The sequence below is a fragment of the Pteropus vampyrus genome, unplaced genomic scaffold (genome assembly GCF_000151845.1).
Source record: "Pteropus vampyrus isolate Shadow unplaced genomic scaffold, Pvam_2.0 Scaffold23, whole genome shotgun sequence".
NCBI lineage: Eukaryota > Metazoa > Chordata > Mammalia > Chiroptera > Pteropodidae > Pteropus > Pteropus vampyrus.
In genome coordinates, this window is record NW_011888804.1 from 3385913 (window position 1) to 3402328 (window position 16416).

At 44.2% G+C, this 16416-nt stretch overlaps 1 protein-coding gene across 1 annotated transcript in view; it reads left to right on the forward strand.

The window, feature by feature from the left end:
• The window catches only part of PTPN11 (protein tyrosine phosphatase, non-receptor type 11), a 78598-nt gene that overhangs the window by 45111 nt on the left and 17071 nt on the right, over positions 1 to 16416 (forward strand). Inside the window, exons 7-13 of the mRNA XM_011355821.2 lie at positions 3318 to 3414; positions 5742 to 5821; positions 5949 to 6107; positions 9797 to 9928; positions 13817 to 13971; positions 14748 to 14815; positions 15345 to 15496. Of these exons, the coding sequence (XP_011354123.1) occupies positions 3318 to 3414; positions 5742 to 5821; positions 5949 to 6107; positions 9797 to 9928; positions 13817 to 13971; positions 14748 to 14815; positions 15345 to 15496 (843 nt within the window). The remainder of the gene's footprint in view (positions 1 to 3317; positions 3415 to 5741; positions 5822 to 5948; positions 6108 to 9796; positions 9929 to 13816; positions 13972 to 14747; positions 14816 to 15344; positions 15497 to 16416) is intronic.

A 16416-nucleotide genomic window follows, 5' to 3' on the forward strand; every position in this document is an offset into this window, starting at 1 on the left:
TGAGTGTCCTCTCTGTGCCTGGTGCTCGCTAGTTGTAGGCATAGCATGGTGGTCCCTGTTCTGGAGTAGAGGATACAGATTGGGAAGACATAAGCAGGATTCAGTGTGACAGATGTACTCATGGGGGGCGTTAGGCAAAATGGTTTTTCGTGCTTGATGTGACTGATGCCATCTTAAGAAGCAGGTTGCTCTCAATGACTGCCTGAGGGGTGGGCCCCTAACACCTCAAAGGTGTGTTCTTACATGGATAAGTAGGGCCATTAAGTTGTTTACCGCCTTGCAATATACAGCTCTTAACAAGCACAGTCCACTTGGCCATAGGCCACCTGTGTTCCTGGTGGCTATATATGTATCTCAAGGCTCCGCCCCGTCCCCTTCTGTGGGGCGATCCACCAGCTTGCTGCCTCTCAAGACTCTGTTCTGTCCTTAAGTTCCCTTAATACATGTTTTAATTCTGGAGTCTTTCCTCTGTCGGCCCCGTCCTCTGGAGGTGGGTTCCAGTACACCTAGGGAAATTTTCCCAGCAATGGAGGTTCTGCAGACAGCTGCTAAGTGATGATTGTGTGGCACAGGAAGTCATGCTCCTCACTGCCCAGTGGGTCAGGAAAGCCTCCCGGAGGAGGAAGTACTTGAGGTAGGTCTTAAAGAATAAACATCACTACACATAGGTGCTCAAGGCAGAAAAAGGGAGTTCTAGGCGAGGCATAGCAAGTATGAGAGCATGAAAGCCTAAACATGCCAGGTGAATCCAGGGCCCTCACGTATATCTTGGTACGTCTGGAGTATAGACCGTACGTCTCAGAACTTTAACGTGCACTTGAATCATGTGGAAATCTTGTTGAAGTGCAGGTTGTGATTAGCTGATCTGGGGAAGGACCTGAGACTGTTTCTAAATGGTTCCCAGGCGATGCTGCTGGTCCTGCTGGTCCTGCTGGTCCGCAGACCACACGTGCAGCAGCTGGGCATAGAGCTCCAGGACCAGTAGTAATCTAATAGCGACAGCCAGCATCTCCTCACCGGCTTCCTTGTATTTCAGGCAGGAGTTTGCACTTTACATTAAGGTCTTACACTGGTACTCTGAGGTAGGTAATTAGGATTATCCTCACTTTACACTTGGGGAAACTGAGGCACAGGCAGGAGAGTGACTGGGTGAAACAGAAGCTGATATTAGAGGCGGGCCTCCCTGAGCTCAGAGAAGAAAAGGCCTCATGAGTTGTTGAAAAGCTTAGACTTGATCTTGACGGCAGAGGGAGAAATTAAAAGTTGATTAAACGAAGGGCTTGGATGAAATGTGGCTTTCGCAGGGATCGTCCTGGCCGTGTGCCCTCCTCAGGTGAAGCGTCGGGTAAAGTTTGTTTTCTAAGTGAACACTTCTTTGCTTTACTGTCTAGTTTGTTTTGAACTGAGAAGCTAATTATCTCCTAGTGCCACGACTCCCCCCACCCCCCCGCCCCCAATTGTAGCTTTTGTTGACATTGTTTTTCTTAACTTGGTTGATTTTAAGTGATTGAGTCACTTCATAGTGTTTGAACTTATTTTTGAACCTTGCCATCATGTCTAAAAATCAAGACTGAACCTTCTTCCTAACAGCAAATATTGCTCGGTAAGACTGGCTCATAGTTCAGAAGAAATGCTCACTCAGAGAAAGAAAATGGCTTTAATTAATCAGCACTCATTTAAAAACTTTGAATGACCGTTTCTCAGAGTTTTATTTCTGCCCAGGTTTCAGCTAGCTAAACACTTTTGTTATTAGCTGTGTGTCAAGGCCTAATGCTGCGTTTTGAAACCGAGAGTCAAATAGTAATTTAAAATCCTGACTTTCATATCTGTCTGTGATATTCAGATAAATGGAATGGAAATATAACAGAGCAGCTATGTTATGACATACTGACTCTGTCACTCCTTGTAGAATCACACACACACACACACACACACACATATTTTTAGTCTGCCTTTCACTTTCTTGATTTGCCCATGTGTGATTTCCCGTTACAGATTAGGCTTGTTTGAAGCTAATGGTCCCTTGAAGAGGCGTTTTTTTTTTTGTAATTTTGAAAATGAAACCTACCCTTTGAAAATGCTTCAGCCTGGCTTGTCCTCCTTCCTGTCTGTTTCCACAGCCGGTCCTTCTCGCCACTTCCCCACGTCCCCTCTTCCGTTGGGGCCAGTCCTGCTGTGGCCTCCTGGTTTAGTCTCTGCTTTGCCTGACGGGCTTCCCCGCCTCCTTTCCCTGTGGAGGTGTCCTTTCTGGCCACTCGCTTCAGGAGCCCGATGTCTCTTCCTCACTCTGGCTGGGGACACCATGATGGAGGCACGGGGATCTGTGTAGATGCCGGCTGGCCACCTGTGGCACTAACATGGTTTTGTGGCATAGGAGGACTTTAAAGCCTTCCTAGCAAAGCTTGCGTGCCCACAGGCCACTGGCGTCCAAACCACTTTATCGTCCTCTGGTACCTAAATTTGAGAAATGACATATGGCTTGGTCCGAATTAAACAATGGGAAAAGGAGGCAGATCATAAACGCCTCAAGGCCATGAATCCCATCTTTATTTGTACACTGCACACCGCTACCTGCTGGCTTTTATTCTTTTTTTAAAATTAAATTAATCGGGGTAAGGTTGGGTAATGACATATATTTCAGGTGTGCCTCTTCATAATACGTCTGTATACTTTATTGTACGTTTACCACCTAAGTCTGGCTTCCTTCCTTCACCATCTGTTTGATCTCCTTTACCTTCTTCATCCTCCCCTGGCTTTCATTTTTAATAATTATTAATTTTAAAGGTTTCTCTTTTTATAAATATTTATTCATTGTAGAAAATGTAAGCTCCCCCCATTGATTAAAAAAAAAGAGAGAAGAAGAAGAAGACCTTTATAATTCCACTACCCTGAAAAAAAAAATCCCCATTACTTTTTCGATGTATATCCTCTGCCATTTCTTATATACACAGGCGAGTGCAAGTGCATGGCTTATGTCACACACTGTTTGGGAAGTTTGATCTTTTCACTTAGCGGTTATTCTGGTCATCTTTCCAAGGCATGAAATATCCTCCTAGAACATCTTTTAAATGGCTGCAGAACATTCTATTGTGGGAGCAGGCAGTAATGCTAGTCAGCCCTTCCCTGTTGGACATTTATGTCATTTTTGATATTTTTGCCACTGTTGGTACAGTTAAGATGAACATCCTTGGAGCCGTTGCACACGACTGTGACTGACTATTTCCTACGATAAACTTCTTAAAGCAGAAATGCCGAGCCAGGATTTTTTTGGGAAGGTTTTTGACACATGATGATATTTTCCTTTTGTTTCTCTCTAGACACTACAACAGCAGGAGTGCAAACTTCTCTACAGCCGAAAAGAGGGTCAGAGGCAAGAAAATAAAAACAAAAATAGATATAAAAACATCCTGCCCTGTAAGTACTAATATTCTGCTCAGTAACAGTCACTCTTGGTAATTGTGATTCTTAGGGTCCCTGTTACTTTTCTTGAGGGCATGTGCCCTTGTCAGTAGATCTGAGGCCATAACCTCTTTTAATTGTGAGCAGTTTCTAAAGTAATCAACTGTGGTGGAAACTGATGGCCTCAATCACCGAGTTCCTGCAATGTTGATTACTGAGTAAAATTGCCCCTAGGAGGTTTTAAGTGTGGTTGTTTCCTTCTGCTAATTAATTTTGTCTGCCTAAGAGGGATAATCTTAAGGCTTGCCATCTCCCAGTGTCAGGCCACACCAGGAGTCACAGGGGGCCCAGGCTTGTGTCCTTGCTCTGCACTACGTGGCCTTTGGGTCTTGGAAAAGGCACACCTCCTTCTGAGACTCTGTCCCTTCATCTGGGGAACAGACAAGCTTCTTCTGAGGGCTCTTCCGCCTGTTCCGCTCTGTGATGCTCTGAGCTTGAATGACCGGAGATTTGGGTCCATAACCACATTTTTCTCAAAAGAGAGTCTTGTGATGAAGCAGTACCTCCTTTCACACCCAAATACTGCCAGGTAGAGCCCAAGTTGACCGTGGGGAAAAAGAGACCCAGAAGGATGTGGGCCTTAGACGAGGATCAGAGAAATGGCACTAAACGGCAGTTCTAGCTTTCCTCTCCTGCGGACTGACTGTGCCAGACGTTCTGAACCCATATCTCAGTCCATACCACATGCATGCGAAGCAGTTGTTATTACTATCCCCATTTTATAGGCTATTTTATTAAGGTCGCAGTAGGAGTAGGTGGGAGAACTGGTGCTAGAGCCCCCAAAGCCACTGTCCTTAGCACCGTGCTGTACTGCACGGGTCTCCAGAGTGGGCTGTGCCGGTAAGCCACGGCAGGGGACGGAAGGAACATTTAGAACTTCCCTTGACTTATATCCTTTAATTAAAAATAAAGGAAAAGAAAAAATTAAATTTCTGTATAGATTAATGGCAGTGCCTGCATAAAGAATTGACCTAACTTAAAAATAGGCAAAAAAAAAAAAGTATATATTTCAATGTTCAAAAACTTTATTATTAAAGCTTATTGGGGTGCATGATCAAATTTGGAGAGCATTGCTCTAATGTCTTATCAGGTCAAAGCCACTTTGTCAGATAGCGTAAACCTATTTGTGTGCGTATGTGTGCGTAGCATAGTTTTCTCTTTCTGTATGCGTATGCACACATACATGGTGTTTCTGTATATCACATCCATGTGGATTATTTGTAATGTGTGTAGGTGAGGACAGGGGAAAGTGGAGGCATTTATAATACCGAGAAAGGGCAATGAAGAATTTGCAGAGATCAGTTTGAGCTGCAGCACGGCCCTAATGACTTTGGAGAAGCCTCATCCTTTTTATGTTGAAGTTTTCATTTCTGCTCGTCTAATGGTGCTCATTAGTAAGATGTAGGGAGGTAGGAGAGGGTGCAGGGAACAGTAGCATGCAGTTTCTAAACAATGTGATCGTCCTTCCTCCCTTAAAGATCCCAATCAGACATATCCTCTCATGCACATCTTATTTCTTTAAAGATGGGGAGTCTGAGGCAAAAGAATGTTATTTTATCAAGACATACAACTGTATTACTAATTCCCATTGTAAAATATATGGCTTAGAGCACTCAGATTGGTATGCTGCTAACGCGCAGAATTTGGTCAGTCGATACTATCAGAATCTTCCCTTTTAGGTGTTTTATATCATTCTGCTTCATTTAAACAAAATCCTTTTTATTATGGAAAGAATAAAATGTATTCAAAAGGAAACAGAATAGTATAAAGAATGCACACGTACCCAGCTCCCAGCTCCAATTGTCAATTTATGCCCAGTCTTGTTTCATCTATGCTCTGATCTACTTCTCTTCTCTCTCCAAATTATTTTGAAGCAAATCTTAGACATCATGTCATTTGTCTGTACTTTACCCTTCCTTAAAAAAAAAAACAAAAAACTTTTGTTTTGAATAATTTTAGATTCATAAGAAGTTACAAAAATATGTACCCTTTACCCAGCTTCTCCCAATGAAAATATCCTAATATATCCATAGTATATTATCAAAACCAGGAAAGTGACGTAGTATATTATCAAAACCAGGAAATGCTTTCTTCTTAGAGAAAGCATTATGAGGCATCATGTAGTATTTAGATTATTGTTGTACTTATTTCAGATCTAATGTTTTATGTGGCTTTATCATTAAATGAATAGAATTTGGACAAAGTTGAGGATTAACTGGTTTGAACTGATTTGTCCTGAAGAGATCTGAATATCTTTCTGACTTGGTCTCTTTTCCTTCCAGTTGATCACACCAGGGTTGTTCTGCACGACGGTGATCCCAGTGAGCCTGTTTCAGATTACATCAATGCAAATATTATCATGGTAAACTTAGCTTTTCACCGCGTTTTCTGACTGTACACGGCGAACCTATTTTTGTATTTTAAATCATTCCTTGTGTCCTGAAAAGCAACTTTCAATTGTTTGAAGGATTTTCTTCCTAAATTTCTAGCCTGAATTTGAAACCAAATGCAACAATTCCAAGCCCAAAAAGAGTTATATTGCCACACAAGGCTGTCTGCAAAATACGGTGAATGACTTTTGGCGGATGGTGTTTCAAGAGAACTCCCGAGTGATTGTCATGACAACGAAAGAAGTGGAGAGAGGAAAGGTATGCTACATCCTCTTCTGAGAAAATATTTTTAAAATAATGGACACATCAAGTTGACCATATTAAGAATTGGGTAAGCAAATTAAGCTTACTCTAACTGACCCTCTGGCATAAAAGAAGTAGACAGATCTGATTGTGCTGTGTCTTGGTATAGTTTTCCTTGTTTCTTCTGTTCAGAGATCGTTGAGCTTCTTGGATCTGTGGATTTACAGTTTTTTTTCAAATTTGAATTATATTTAGTATTTCTTCAAATATCTACCTCCCCCCCTCCCCACACCTTAGGATAACAATGACACGTTTATTGGGCTGTTTTAAGTTATCCTAGAGTTAGCTGAGGCTTTGTTCATTTTTTTCAGTTTTTTTTCCCTTCATATTCCTTTTGGATAGTTTCTTTTGCTATATGTCTTTAGGTTAATCTTTTCTTCTGCAGCATATAATCTGCTGTTAGTCTTATTCATTGTGTTGTTTTTTTTTTCGTAGCAGACATTGTCCTTTTCATCTCTAGAAGTTTTATTTGAGTATTTTTAATATTTTTTTCTCTTTTTCAGAAGTGCATCATTTCTTGTACCTTTTGAACATATGGAATATATTTATAATTGTTTTAATGTCCTTGGCACTAATCTTGTTATATATATCATGTCATTTTTCTAGTTTTTTTATTTGTTTAAGGTGAGACAGTAAATCCAGCCCTGTTATCGTATTGAATGCAAAAGCAGTGGTCAAAAGGGAGTGTAAGAAGGCCTGTCTGTTACTTTCAGGTGATTAGGGCACTAATAAATAAACGCTTATTTCATTGGACATATAAACTATATTTACCATGACTTTTAAGCATTTGAAAATTAATTTGAATTATCTAAACAGTATGTTTATAAATATTCAGACACATCACAGTTAAAATTGTATTTGTCACCATCCCTCACCCACCCATTTTACTATCCTCCTCCAACATAAACCCTGTTATCAGTCTGATTTGTGTTATTCTACACTATTTTCTTGGTATTTGCATACGTTCATGTATTATAGGCATTACCGTGGACCTCACATACCTACATTTACGTATATACATATATTTACATACATATATACTTGTAGAAGCATATAGCACTATTTTCTGGAAAATACTGTATAAAAAAGTTCTTTTATACAGTAACTTAATTGTGTGTGCATTGTGGGGTTTTCTCACCCATTAATTATGTTCTAACTCCGACTGTTAGTACATATTGGCCTATCTCATTCTTTTTAGTAATTGATTGATATTCCATGGTATGGATGGATGTATTATAGTTTATTTAACCAATTTATGCATTGGGCACTTAAGTATTTCAGTTTTTGCCTTTATAAACAGTGCTGAAGTAAATAGTCTTCTTGCTTTTGTGTGTATGTGGCAAGTATTTCTCTAGGTTAGACTTCAAGAATTGCTAGGTTGTAGCATGTGCGTGTTGTAAATTTAAGTAAGTTCTGCCCACCTGCCTTCCATAGTGATTGTCCCAGTATACACTCCCCCCAGCAGAGTGTGCCATGTACCCATCTCCCCACATTATTCACGACACTTCAGTTTCTAAAAATCGTAACATCCCACACTGATAGAGAAGCAGACCAATCTCATTAAGTGGTAATTCTATGTGTTGTCCCAAAGTGAGCCCATGTACTTGGGTTTTGTTACATGGAAAAGTTAGGTGTTTTTTGTTTGTGTCCCAGTCAAAGTTCTTTTTAAATGTACTTTAATTGATTCATCTAAAAATCGCATGGAATGTAGCGGTCATGCATATCATTTAAATCTAAAGCAGACGGGTGATTTTGAATTTTAGCCCTCCAAATGATTTTCATATCAGTTGTGAAAGGCATTCTGATTTTATGAGATTTTTGTCATTGTACTACTAGTTGGTACACTTCTGAATACCTTCGAGGCCCGATCTGGCCATTGCGAATCAAAGACTTCCTGCAGTATATGTCTGCAGTAACATCAGTTGTCCTTGAATTAATGGACACGTTAAGATGTCTTCATAATTTCTACGTCAGGTGAGTGTCACCTTCCCTAAGTATGGAAAGGAAGACTGAACCCTCTGTCCTGCGTGTTGCCTGATGGTAGTTATCAGAGGCCACCTGCTCTGAGTTCTTGGGGGCTGTCAAGAGAGGGTGCTCGTGTCACTTCAGAGGACAGACGTTGGGCCGAATCACTCCGGCGTCACCCCTCACTTCCTCATCCCGGTCTGTGCCTGCTTTTCCATCATCTTCTTCGTTTGATGGGTGGAGAGGATGACACGATGGGCTTTTATTCTCTCCGCAGGCCTTTCTGACACCCTGCTCCCTCAGTACCCTCCTGCTGCACAGAAGGAAAGCCAGACTCTGGATTCTCTTTGATTCCTGGGCTTAGATTTAAAAGCCAGAGTATTAGCTCCGACCTTTTAGAATTTGTTTGTCAAGGTTTTCATTTAGACTTTGGAAAAAGTCGGAGGCAAGCTGCAGTAGTTTGCAGATGTTTAAAGTCAGCTAAAATGTTTTCAGAGTTGTGATTTAATTTTGTGTTCTCTTAAGCTGTAGCAGTTCTCAGAATTGATCAGCCAGTAACAGCATTGAGTACAATTAATATTAAAAGCGTTTTTTTCAGCGGGGTGGGGAAATAGTATCAAAGGAGTCACAGAGGCATTTGGATTTGCAAAAACTGGAGGGAAAGCTGAATTCAAAATAATAATAAATAAAAGCCCCCAAACTGTGCCAAGCAAAAAAGTCACACCATCTATTAAATCGTTCTGTTGGACTTTCCTCCTACCATGTTTTTCTTTTCATTCAATTAATCATTGATCGCGGGGATAGTCTGCAGCTGCTTTTTTATTTCTAGTTTTGTAACTGAATTTCTCACATACAAGGAAGATTTCTCTTGCTGGTTTTTGTGTCTTGGTTGTGGAAAGTATGTGATGTAGGTGACCACGCCCAAGGAAAAAACCTCCAAAATACAAAATCATTCTTTGCCCAGGACGCATCACAAATATATAGACCCCTCTCTCATTGACTGGAATATCTTCCTCTTTGACAGCAAGAATGATTTTCTTGGTGCTGTATTTTTCCATCCGCCTGCTCTTGCGGGCTTGGCATTCCCAGGCACCTAGTTAAGTGAAGGTCACGTGCGAAGTAGGTATCAAATGGATCTGGATATAAAAAAAGCGGCTGGTTTAAAACCCCTTCGGCTGCCTTTCTGTGCTGGAGGTATTCACAGTTGGGTTAGATAAGGTGCGGGGGGCGGAAATGAACCAGATCATCTGGCTCGTTGGGCGGCCCATCCACCTCCAGAGTCCCTGCTCGCCTTCCCTGCGGAGCGACTGGCAGATCTCTAGAATTCAGAAATCAGTAGCTGCTAGACAGCACCCTCCAACTGGCCAGTCCCTCCCTTTGCATCTTCGATTCTTTAGAGAGAGATAAACAAGCATTGACTCACCTTTGACCTGTGTCTTGGATCGGGTCACTCTGCAAGGCGCCGTTGTCATCCCTCTTCTCCCTCGTTCTCCAAGCACCTGCTTTTCTTATTCAAGCTCTTCTTTCTATTTCTTTGAAAATCCAACAGTTAAATACTAGGTCGGCCGTAGTCCATGTTAGTGCTCATTAAGCAAGACTTGAACGTTCGTCTTCTGCTGCTTTAGGCTTTTAGGTCAGAGTTCACAGAGATTAATTGTCTTTCCTCTGATCCTTTCCAGAGTAAATGTGTCAAATACTGGCCCGACGAGTACGCTCTAAAAGAATACGGCGTCATGCGCGTTAGGAACGTCAAAGAAAGTGCCGCTCATGACTATACGTTAAGAGAACTTAAACTTTCCAAGGTTGGACAAGTAAGTATATTGTCGTATTTTAGAGACTTTGGTAACTGTTCATGGTAGGCAGTAACGCAGGGTCATGCAGTTGCTCATTTAGCATGCATTCATGCATTCGTTCACTTCCTGATTCAGTAGCCATTAATAAGGTGCCTTCTATGTGCCACGTACAGTTGAGGCACTGCTGGTACCTTGTAGACAAGACAGGTACAGCCTCTGCCCTCACCGAGCCTAGGGAGACGGAAGGTTAAAAAGTAGATGACCAGCGAAGCTTCTGATTGTGCTGTGAGGGCCACAGGATAGTATATTAGAGAGCGACTGGGTATTGAGATGGAGTAAACACGGAGGGCCTCTCTGAGGGAGTGTCACTTGAGCTGAGGCACTCTGGAGCCAGGCATCCAGAATGTCAGAAGAAGAGAATCTCAAGCAGAGGGAGCAGCAAGTGCAAAGGCCCTGAGGCTTATCTAGAGATCTAATTCTGTGGTGTCAGATGTTAAGTGAATGTAATTCAGATTTGTCCCTGGAGTGACTCACTTTACAAAGCAGGGTTAGATTTGGATTTATTTAATTTCATCGTTAGAGAAGGGCTTACTTATTCCAGGTCTTTTGGGGACACAAAGATGAATGAAATAGCCTTTGTCCTCAAGGAATTACAATTACATAGCAGCAAAAAGCCACATATACAAGTACCTATGCTCCAGAGCAGACACAGGCTTCCTTTCAGCTGGAGCATTGGGGACATGGTCTCAGGAGAGGTTGGGCCTTAAGGATGGGGGTTCCATGGGGGAAGACGGTGGAGAGGCGACATCCCACATGGAGGTGCTGAAGTGCAAACTGTGGGCAAGTGGGATTTACGGGGAACAAAGGCCAGTGATGAATCTTGAGGTTGGGACCAAGTCAGGAAGCGTCTTAACTATCCTGTTAAGAGATGTGAACTTTATTCATTGGTCAGCATGGAACCTATGATGGTTCTTGTGCCAGGTGAACACACGTGCAGAGCCATGTGCTAGGAACATGTCTGACAGCCCTGGGGGCGGGGGTGTGGGGGTTGGGATGGGGTGACCCTAGTGTCTGGGAGGCCTGTTCAGAGGCCCCTGGGTCTGATGATCTCCTTTCCACGTATCCCAGAGACTCAGGCAGGTTTTTTTTTTACTCTTATTTGTTTTGTTTTACTTTTTATTCCTTCCTTTGGAAATGAATATTATGTTAAAATGCCAGAATAAACTGGAAGAGAAGTGGTGGATGCGCGAGTTGCCTGGGGATGATGACAGTGGGGCGGCGGGGGCTAGTGTGGCCGTCGGAGGAGGAGGAGCGAAAGCCATCTGAGGGTTTTGAGCCTGAAGCAGAGGTCAGGAAAGCTGGAAGGTGTACGAGACAGTGAGTGGGGCTGGGATTGCGGGGGTAGAAGACGGTAGGGCGGGGGCTGGGGCGGCAGAAAGGAGAGCACCAGCGGGAGGTGATTGTGGAGGCAGATGGGCGGCGGGGGGAAGGTTCGTTGATGGCACAAAGGAGGGGTGACGGTGGGGTTGAGGACTGCAGTTTTCTAGCTTGAGAAGTGGGGTGGGTGGCACGGATCTGAGGAAAGAGGGAGGACGAAGAATAACCTCCCGGACATGTGAAGCAAAGTTTGAGATGCTTTTGAGACATCAAAGCAAAGATGCCAGGGAGGGGATGCAGGATGGAGGCTGGACGAGGAGGGGAGGTGGGATCCAGAGCATCGTGGATGGATTGGTTTTGATCAGTGGAGGGCTAGTTCTTCTGTGGCAACAGGAGGGACAAAGGAGAAGGTGGCCACAGATACAGGTAGGGGAACTGAAATGGATTTTCTTTATGAACTCTATCAGACACACGGAAAGGCCATCAATTGACATTTGAGGACTCTAAGAAGAGACAAAATAGTGGAGGAAAGTGGGGAAAAGTATGAAATAGTAATTATGTAGAAAAAGCAAGAAATCCATTAAGTTTCTGGGCGGAGCTGAGTGCCCATCTGAGGTGGTGAACACGAATATTTAGGGACACTCCCATCGCTTGGCTGTGTGCATTTTCTGCATGGACGCTCTACTTTGTTCCTTCGGTATGAAACAGGAAGCGGGTGGTTGGGGTCTTCCAGGCCTGGCGTCTTCGCCCGGGTGCAGTGCATGGAGAGCGGGTGGAGGGATCGGAGGTAGGTGATGGAGAACAAATGTCAGGACGGAATCCTCAGCCGGATGAGGGATGAGGGGGAGCGAGGGCGGGAGGAGGCCGGTGGTGCGTGGAGGAGGGGCTCAGCGTCTGGTGAGCTCCCTGAGGTGGCAGTTGTGGGTAGTGGGGACGGAAGAGAGCAGGAAGCCTGCACGGCGTGGGCCCGGGTAGGATGCTGGAGCTTGAGATGTCAGCGGGGTTCAGTTCTGATGACAGTGGGGAGAGGCAAGAGGTTCAATCTATTGCAGAGACTGTGAAGGGAGCTAGAAAAAATCATAGCGGTCAAGCAGAAATGCAAGAGAGATTAAGAAGACATTGGACAAAGATTCTAGATAGGGTTTTCTTCAGTTGTAGTGATAAACTACCCATCTCCTCGTTATCAGAGATTTTTGAGTAGCAAGAATGGGAAATGTCAGCGTTTGGGTTTCTGTTTTGTACCCTCTGATATAGTTGCCGATACGGGACCAATCATTTCTTCCGAATTGATGGTCTCATATTATCTGCTTTTTTGTATAGCAAGTTACCCTTTTTCTAAAGCGCTATCACATAATCTCATTTAAGCCTCCTAAATGCCTGCGGAGGAGGAGCTGGGGCCGAGGCCTCAGTGACCGTTTACCGAGGAGAAGGAGCGTGGGTACACAGGGGCGGCTGGGTCTCATTCCCTGACTGTCTTCTGTGACTGTGTCACCCTTTGGTTTTTAGCTCACTGGTAACACCCAGAAAAATCTTTTCCAGCAAACTAAAAGCACACAATTCAAGAAAAAAAATCTTAATTGTGGTTCAGAGTCCTTGGCTGGCCTGAAGGTCATTGGTAGGGGACACTCGTCTAATTACTGTCTCCTTTTTAAAAAATCCCCTTTAAAAATGTCGCTTAGCTTAGACTGTCTCCAGATATATAAGAAGATGTAGCAATGAATAGTGCTGCTCCATGACCTAACCTGGGTAGTCCCAGAACGTGGGGTCTTCTGTGGTCTTGGGACCACTGTTGACCTTCATCAGTGATCACTCCCCTGAGATGTGCCAGTGCGCTGAGTCTCCCCTCATCTGCTGAGCAGCGGCCGTGTGTTTAGTTGCTCTTGTTTAATCCTCACAATGGTATTAATAGTGAGGGATTATTATTCCCATTTGCAGAAGAGGAAGTTGAGGCCTAGGGATGTCCAGGCGCCGCAGTGAGCGTGTGCTGGGATTTGGGCCTCAATCCAGCCATCTGGCTGCAAAGCCTGTCTTCTCATCTACGTTGCACTCAACTGGAGTTTAAAATATGATATTAGAATAAAAGTGTGTGGCTGGGGGTGGGGAGGAGGTTTGGGTACCGAAGGGCGAAGAGGAACGAGCGATATGAGGGACAGCCTGTTGTTGGTGGGAGGACAGCCCTGTGTCTCCTGAGCTGAGCTACACGTGGACGAAGAGGATCCACGCCATCGCCGGCCGCTGGTGATTCAGAGGGCTGATTTCAGGTCGGCGTCTCTTGAAGAACAGATTGCCACACTAGACATCTGGGTTTGGTGACAGAGGCAGAGAGTTGCCTCCAGGATTGCCCAGTCAGGTCCAAAAGGAGAAGTGATCTGGGAAAGTCCGAGGGGGACCTTCAGATGGAGCGTGAGCAGCTTCTGTGCCAGCCAGTGCCTTCGGCTCACGTAGGCTCTGAGAAAGCTCGAAATTGGGCAAGGCCTCAACTCCTTGATTTATTTAATTCTTTTCTGGTTTTTCTTGGCTCTACTCCAGGGGAATACGGAGAGAACGGTCTGGCAATACCACTTTCGGACCTGGCCGGACCACGGAGTGCCCAGTGACCCCGGGGGCGTGCTGGACTTCCTGGAGGAAGTCCACCATAAGCAGGAGAGCATCGTGGACGCAGGGCCTGTGGTGGTTCACTGCAGGTGACAGCCCCTCCCTTCTCTCTAGGCCACAGCCCTGGGGTCTCCTAGGCCCAGGGCTTCTTTTTATCTACCCACCCCCACCTCTTTAACTGTGGGGAAAATTTAATCTTATTTGAAGCATGGATAAACTACATTTAGAGACATTTTTGTATAGTAATTTAGGGTCCATCTCTTTGATTGCGATTTTATTCTTTATACCACAGAAATGAGATATATTTTTGCCCCTGATAATACACTTGTTTGCTTCAAATGATTTGGACCAGTCCCCACCTAGGCTTCTGGAAGCTATGCTCATGGCCTCCACCCCAGTTTGCAGGGGTCGGGTGTCTAAGTTTGGGCTTCACGATTTTATACTGGGGAAAGTTTAGTTTCCTAAATCTCATTCATATGTTGGGCAAGTAGATGTGTATGAAACTACTTATTCTTTACCAGCCTTTTTCGTGTGTGAGCCCGGGCTTTTTCATGATTCACACTTAATCCTCATACCATCCCTGTAAAGTATGTACTGTTATCCCCGTTTCACAGACGGGGAAACCAAGAGTCAGAGAGGTTAAGAGACATGCCTCGGGCACATTGTGCTGGGCAAGCTGGGCTCTAAGTGCAGGTTGGACTGACTCTAAAGTCCTCTTAGCAAATATATTTTCAAATATAAATAGACAATCTTAAAAATACTGCCAAGAGCAGACACTGGTTCTGTTAAAATGAATAGCTGGTTTTGAGTATAAAACCCCCATGAATGGCTCTGATGTCATTGCTTTTTGTCCTTCTGCCCACAGTGCTGGAATTGGCCGGACAGGGACATTTATTGTGATCGATATCCTTATTGACATCATCAGAGAGAAAGGTAGGTCATCGGGGGGGCGGGGGCGGGGGTGCGGGGGCAAGAAGCTACAGTTCTTGTTTTTAGTACATGGAAGGAAAGTGCTGGTAAAAATAGCCCGGGGATGGAAATTTGAATGTTAAAAATTTTTCACAAAAATCTGGGCTGAAGACTTCAACTTTCAGCCCATTTGCCCGAGAACAGAAGTGATGCTATTTGAGCTTTTGGCATACAATGAAGCCTAGGGTTTGTCGATCCCACTGCTCTGGCCTTTTGTTGACGACGTTGTGGGGTCTCTACCCAGCCACCTAATCCTTGCTGATGGAATGGGGTGGTGCTGTTGGGGAGTAAGGGGATCCTGACTGCTGATACTTTAATCTTCTGGGATCAGTGGTTTTCAGTCAGAAGGCCTGTGCTGTAGCCGTTGGAGCATATTTGGTGAGAACATTAAAGAATAAATTTGTTTTATCTGAGTCTGCTACAAATTGTACATTAAACCACTTTACTGCGGCTCTGCAGTGTCTCCTGATGCTTCGTGGTACTTGCTTTGTAGGCGTTGACTGTGACATCGACGTTCCCAAAACAATTCAGATGGTGCGGTCTCAGAGGTCAGGGATGGTCCAGACAGAAGCACAGTACCGATTCATCTATATGGCCGTCCAGCATTATATCGAAACACTACAGCGTAGAATTGAAGAAGAGCAGGTACCGAGCCTGGACGGGCTGGCACATGGGTTCTCGCTTTCTGTTCTGAGCGGCTTGCAGATGCTCTCCTTTCGATCGGGGCAGGTTCTGAGAGGCGACTGACTATTCGGGAATGGAAAATGAGGTCCCAGCCAGTAAGGGCGTCTCTGAAAAGTGTTCCCTACTTCACCGATCTGAGTTTTCAGTCTGGAGGAGCTCGGGCGGGAGGGCACCATGCTGTCATCCTGACCTGACAGATTGGAGAGCCGCCACGTAGAAAGGGTAGGAGTTTCCCAGGCTCGCACAGCGTGCTTAGAACTCAAAGCCTCGAAGTTTCCAGCCAGTTCCAGTTTTGATCCAGGCCATATTTATCCTGATTTCATCTCTTAAATGAATGCTTCACTCTTAATAGCACACAGTGGTTTGAACCACCAATTTAGTCTAGTTGGAAACAGTGAAATTTCAGTTTTAATAAGCATGCAGAATGAAGAAGAACGTGGAGTTGGAGCATTTCCATTTGAAGCTATTCATAACAGACACAAAGCGGAGTTAATTAGGAATAAGCTGAGATGAGGGAAATGAGGAGACTGCTCTTTTGGGGAGCTGCGCTTATCTCCTTCCCCTCCCCCACCCCGGCCCCAACTCTATGCTGCAGATGGGGTAGTGCCTACACATCTGTGATATTTGCCTGCTTTACTCTGTTTATTACCTTCCAGAGAGCTCAGCTTCTCAAAATGGAACTAAAATCTTCTCAAAATGGGACCTGCCACCTAATCGAAAGATTTCTAAGCCTAGCAGAACAGCAGCCATGTTATCACAAAACTTGCTTAGCCAGTTGGTTAGTTAGTAGGTTCTCAGTCCACACAAGCACACTCACTGGATAGTTTCATTGTACAAAATCATCTTCAGAAACAGTGTTTGTATAGAAATGTAAGGTCAAA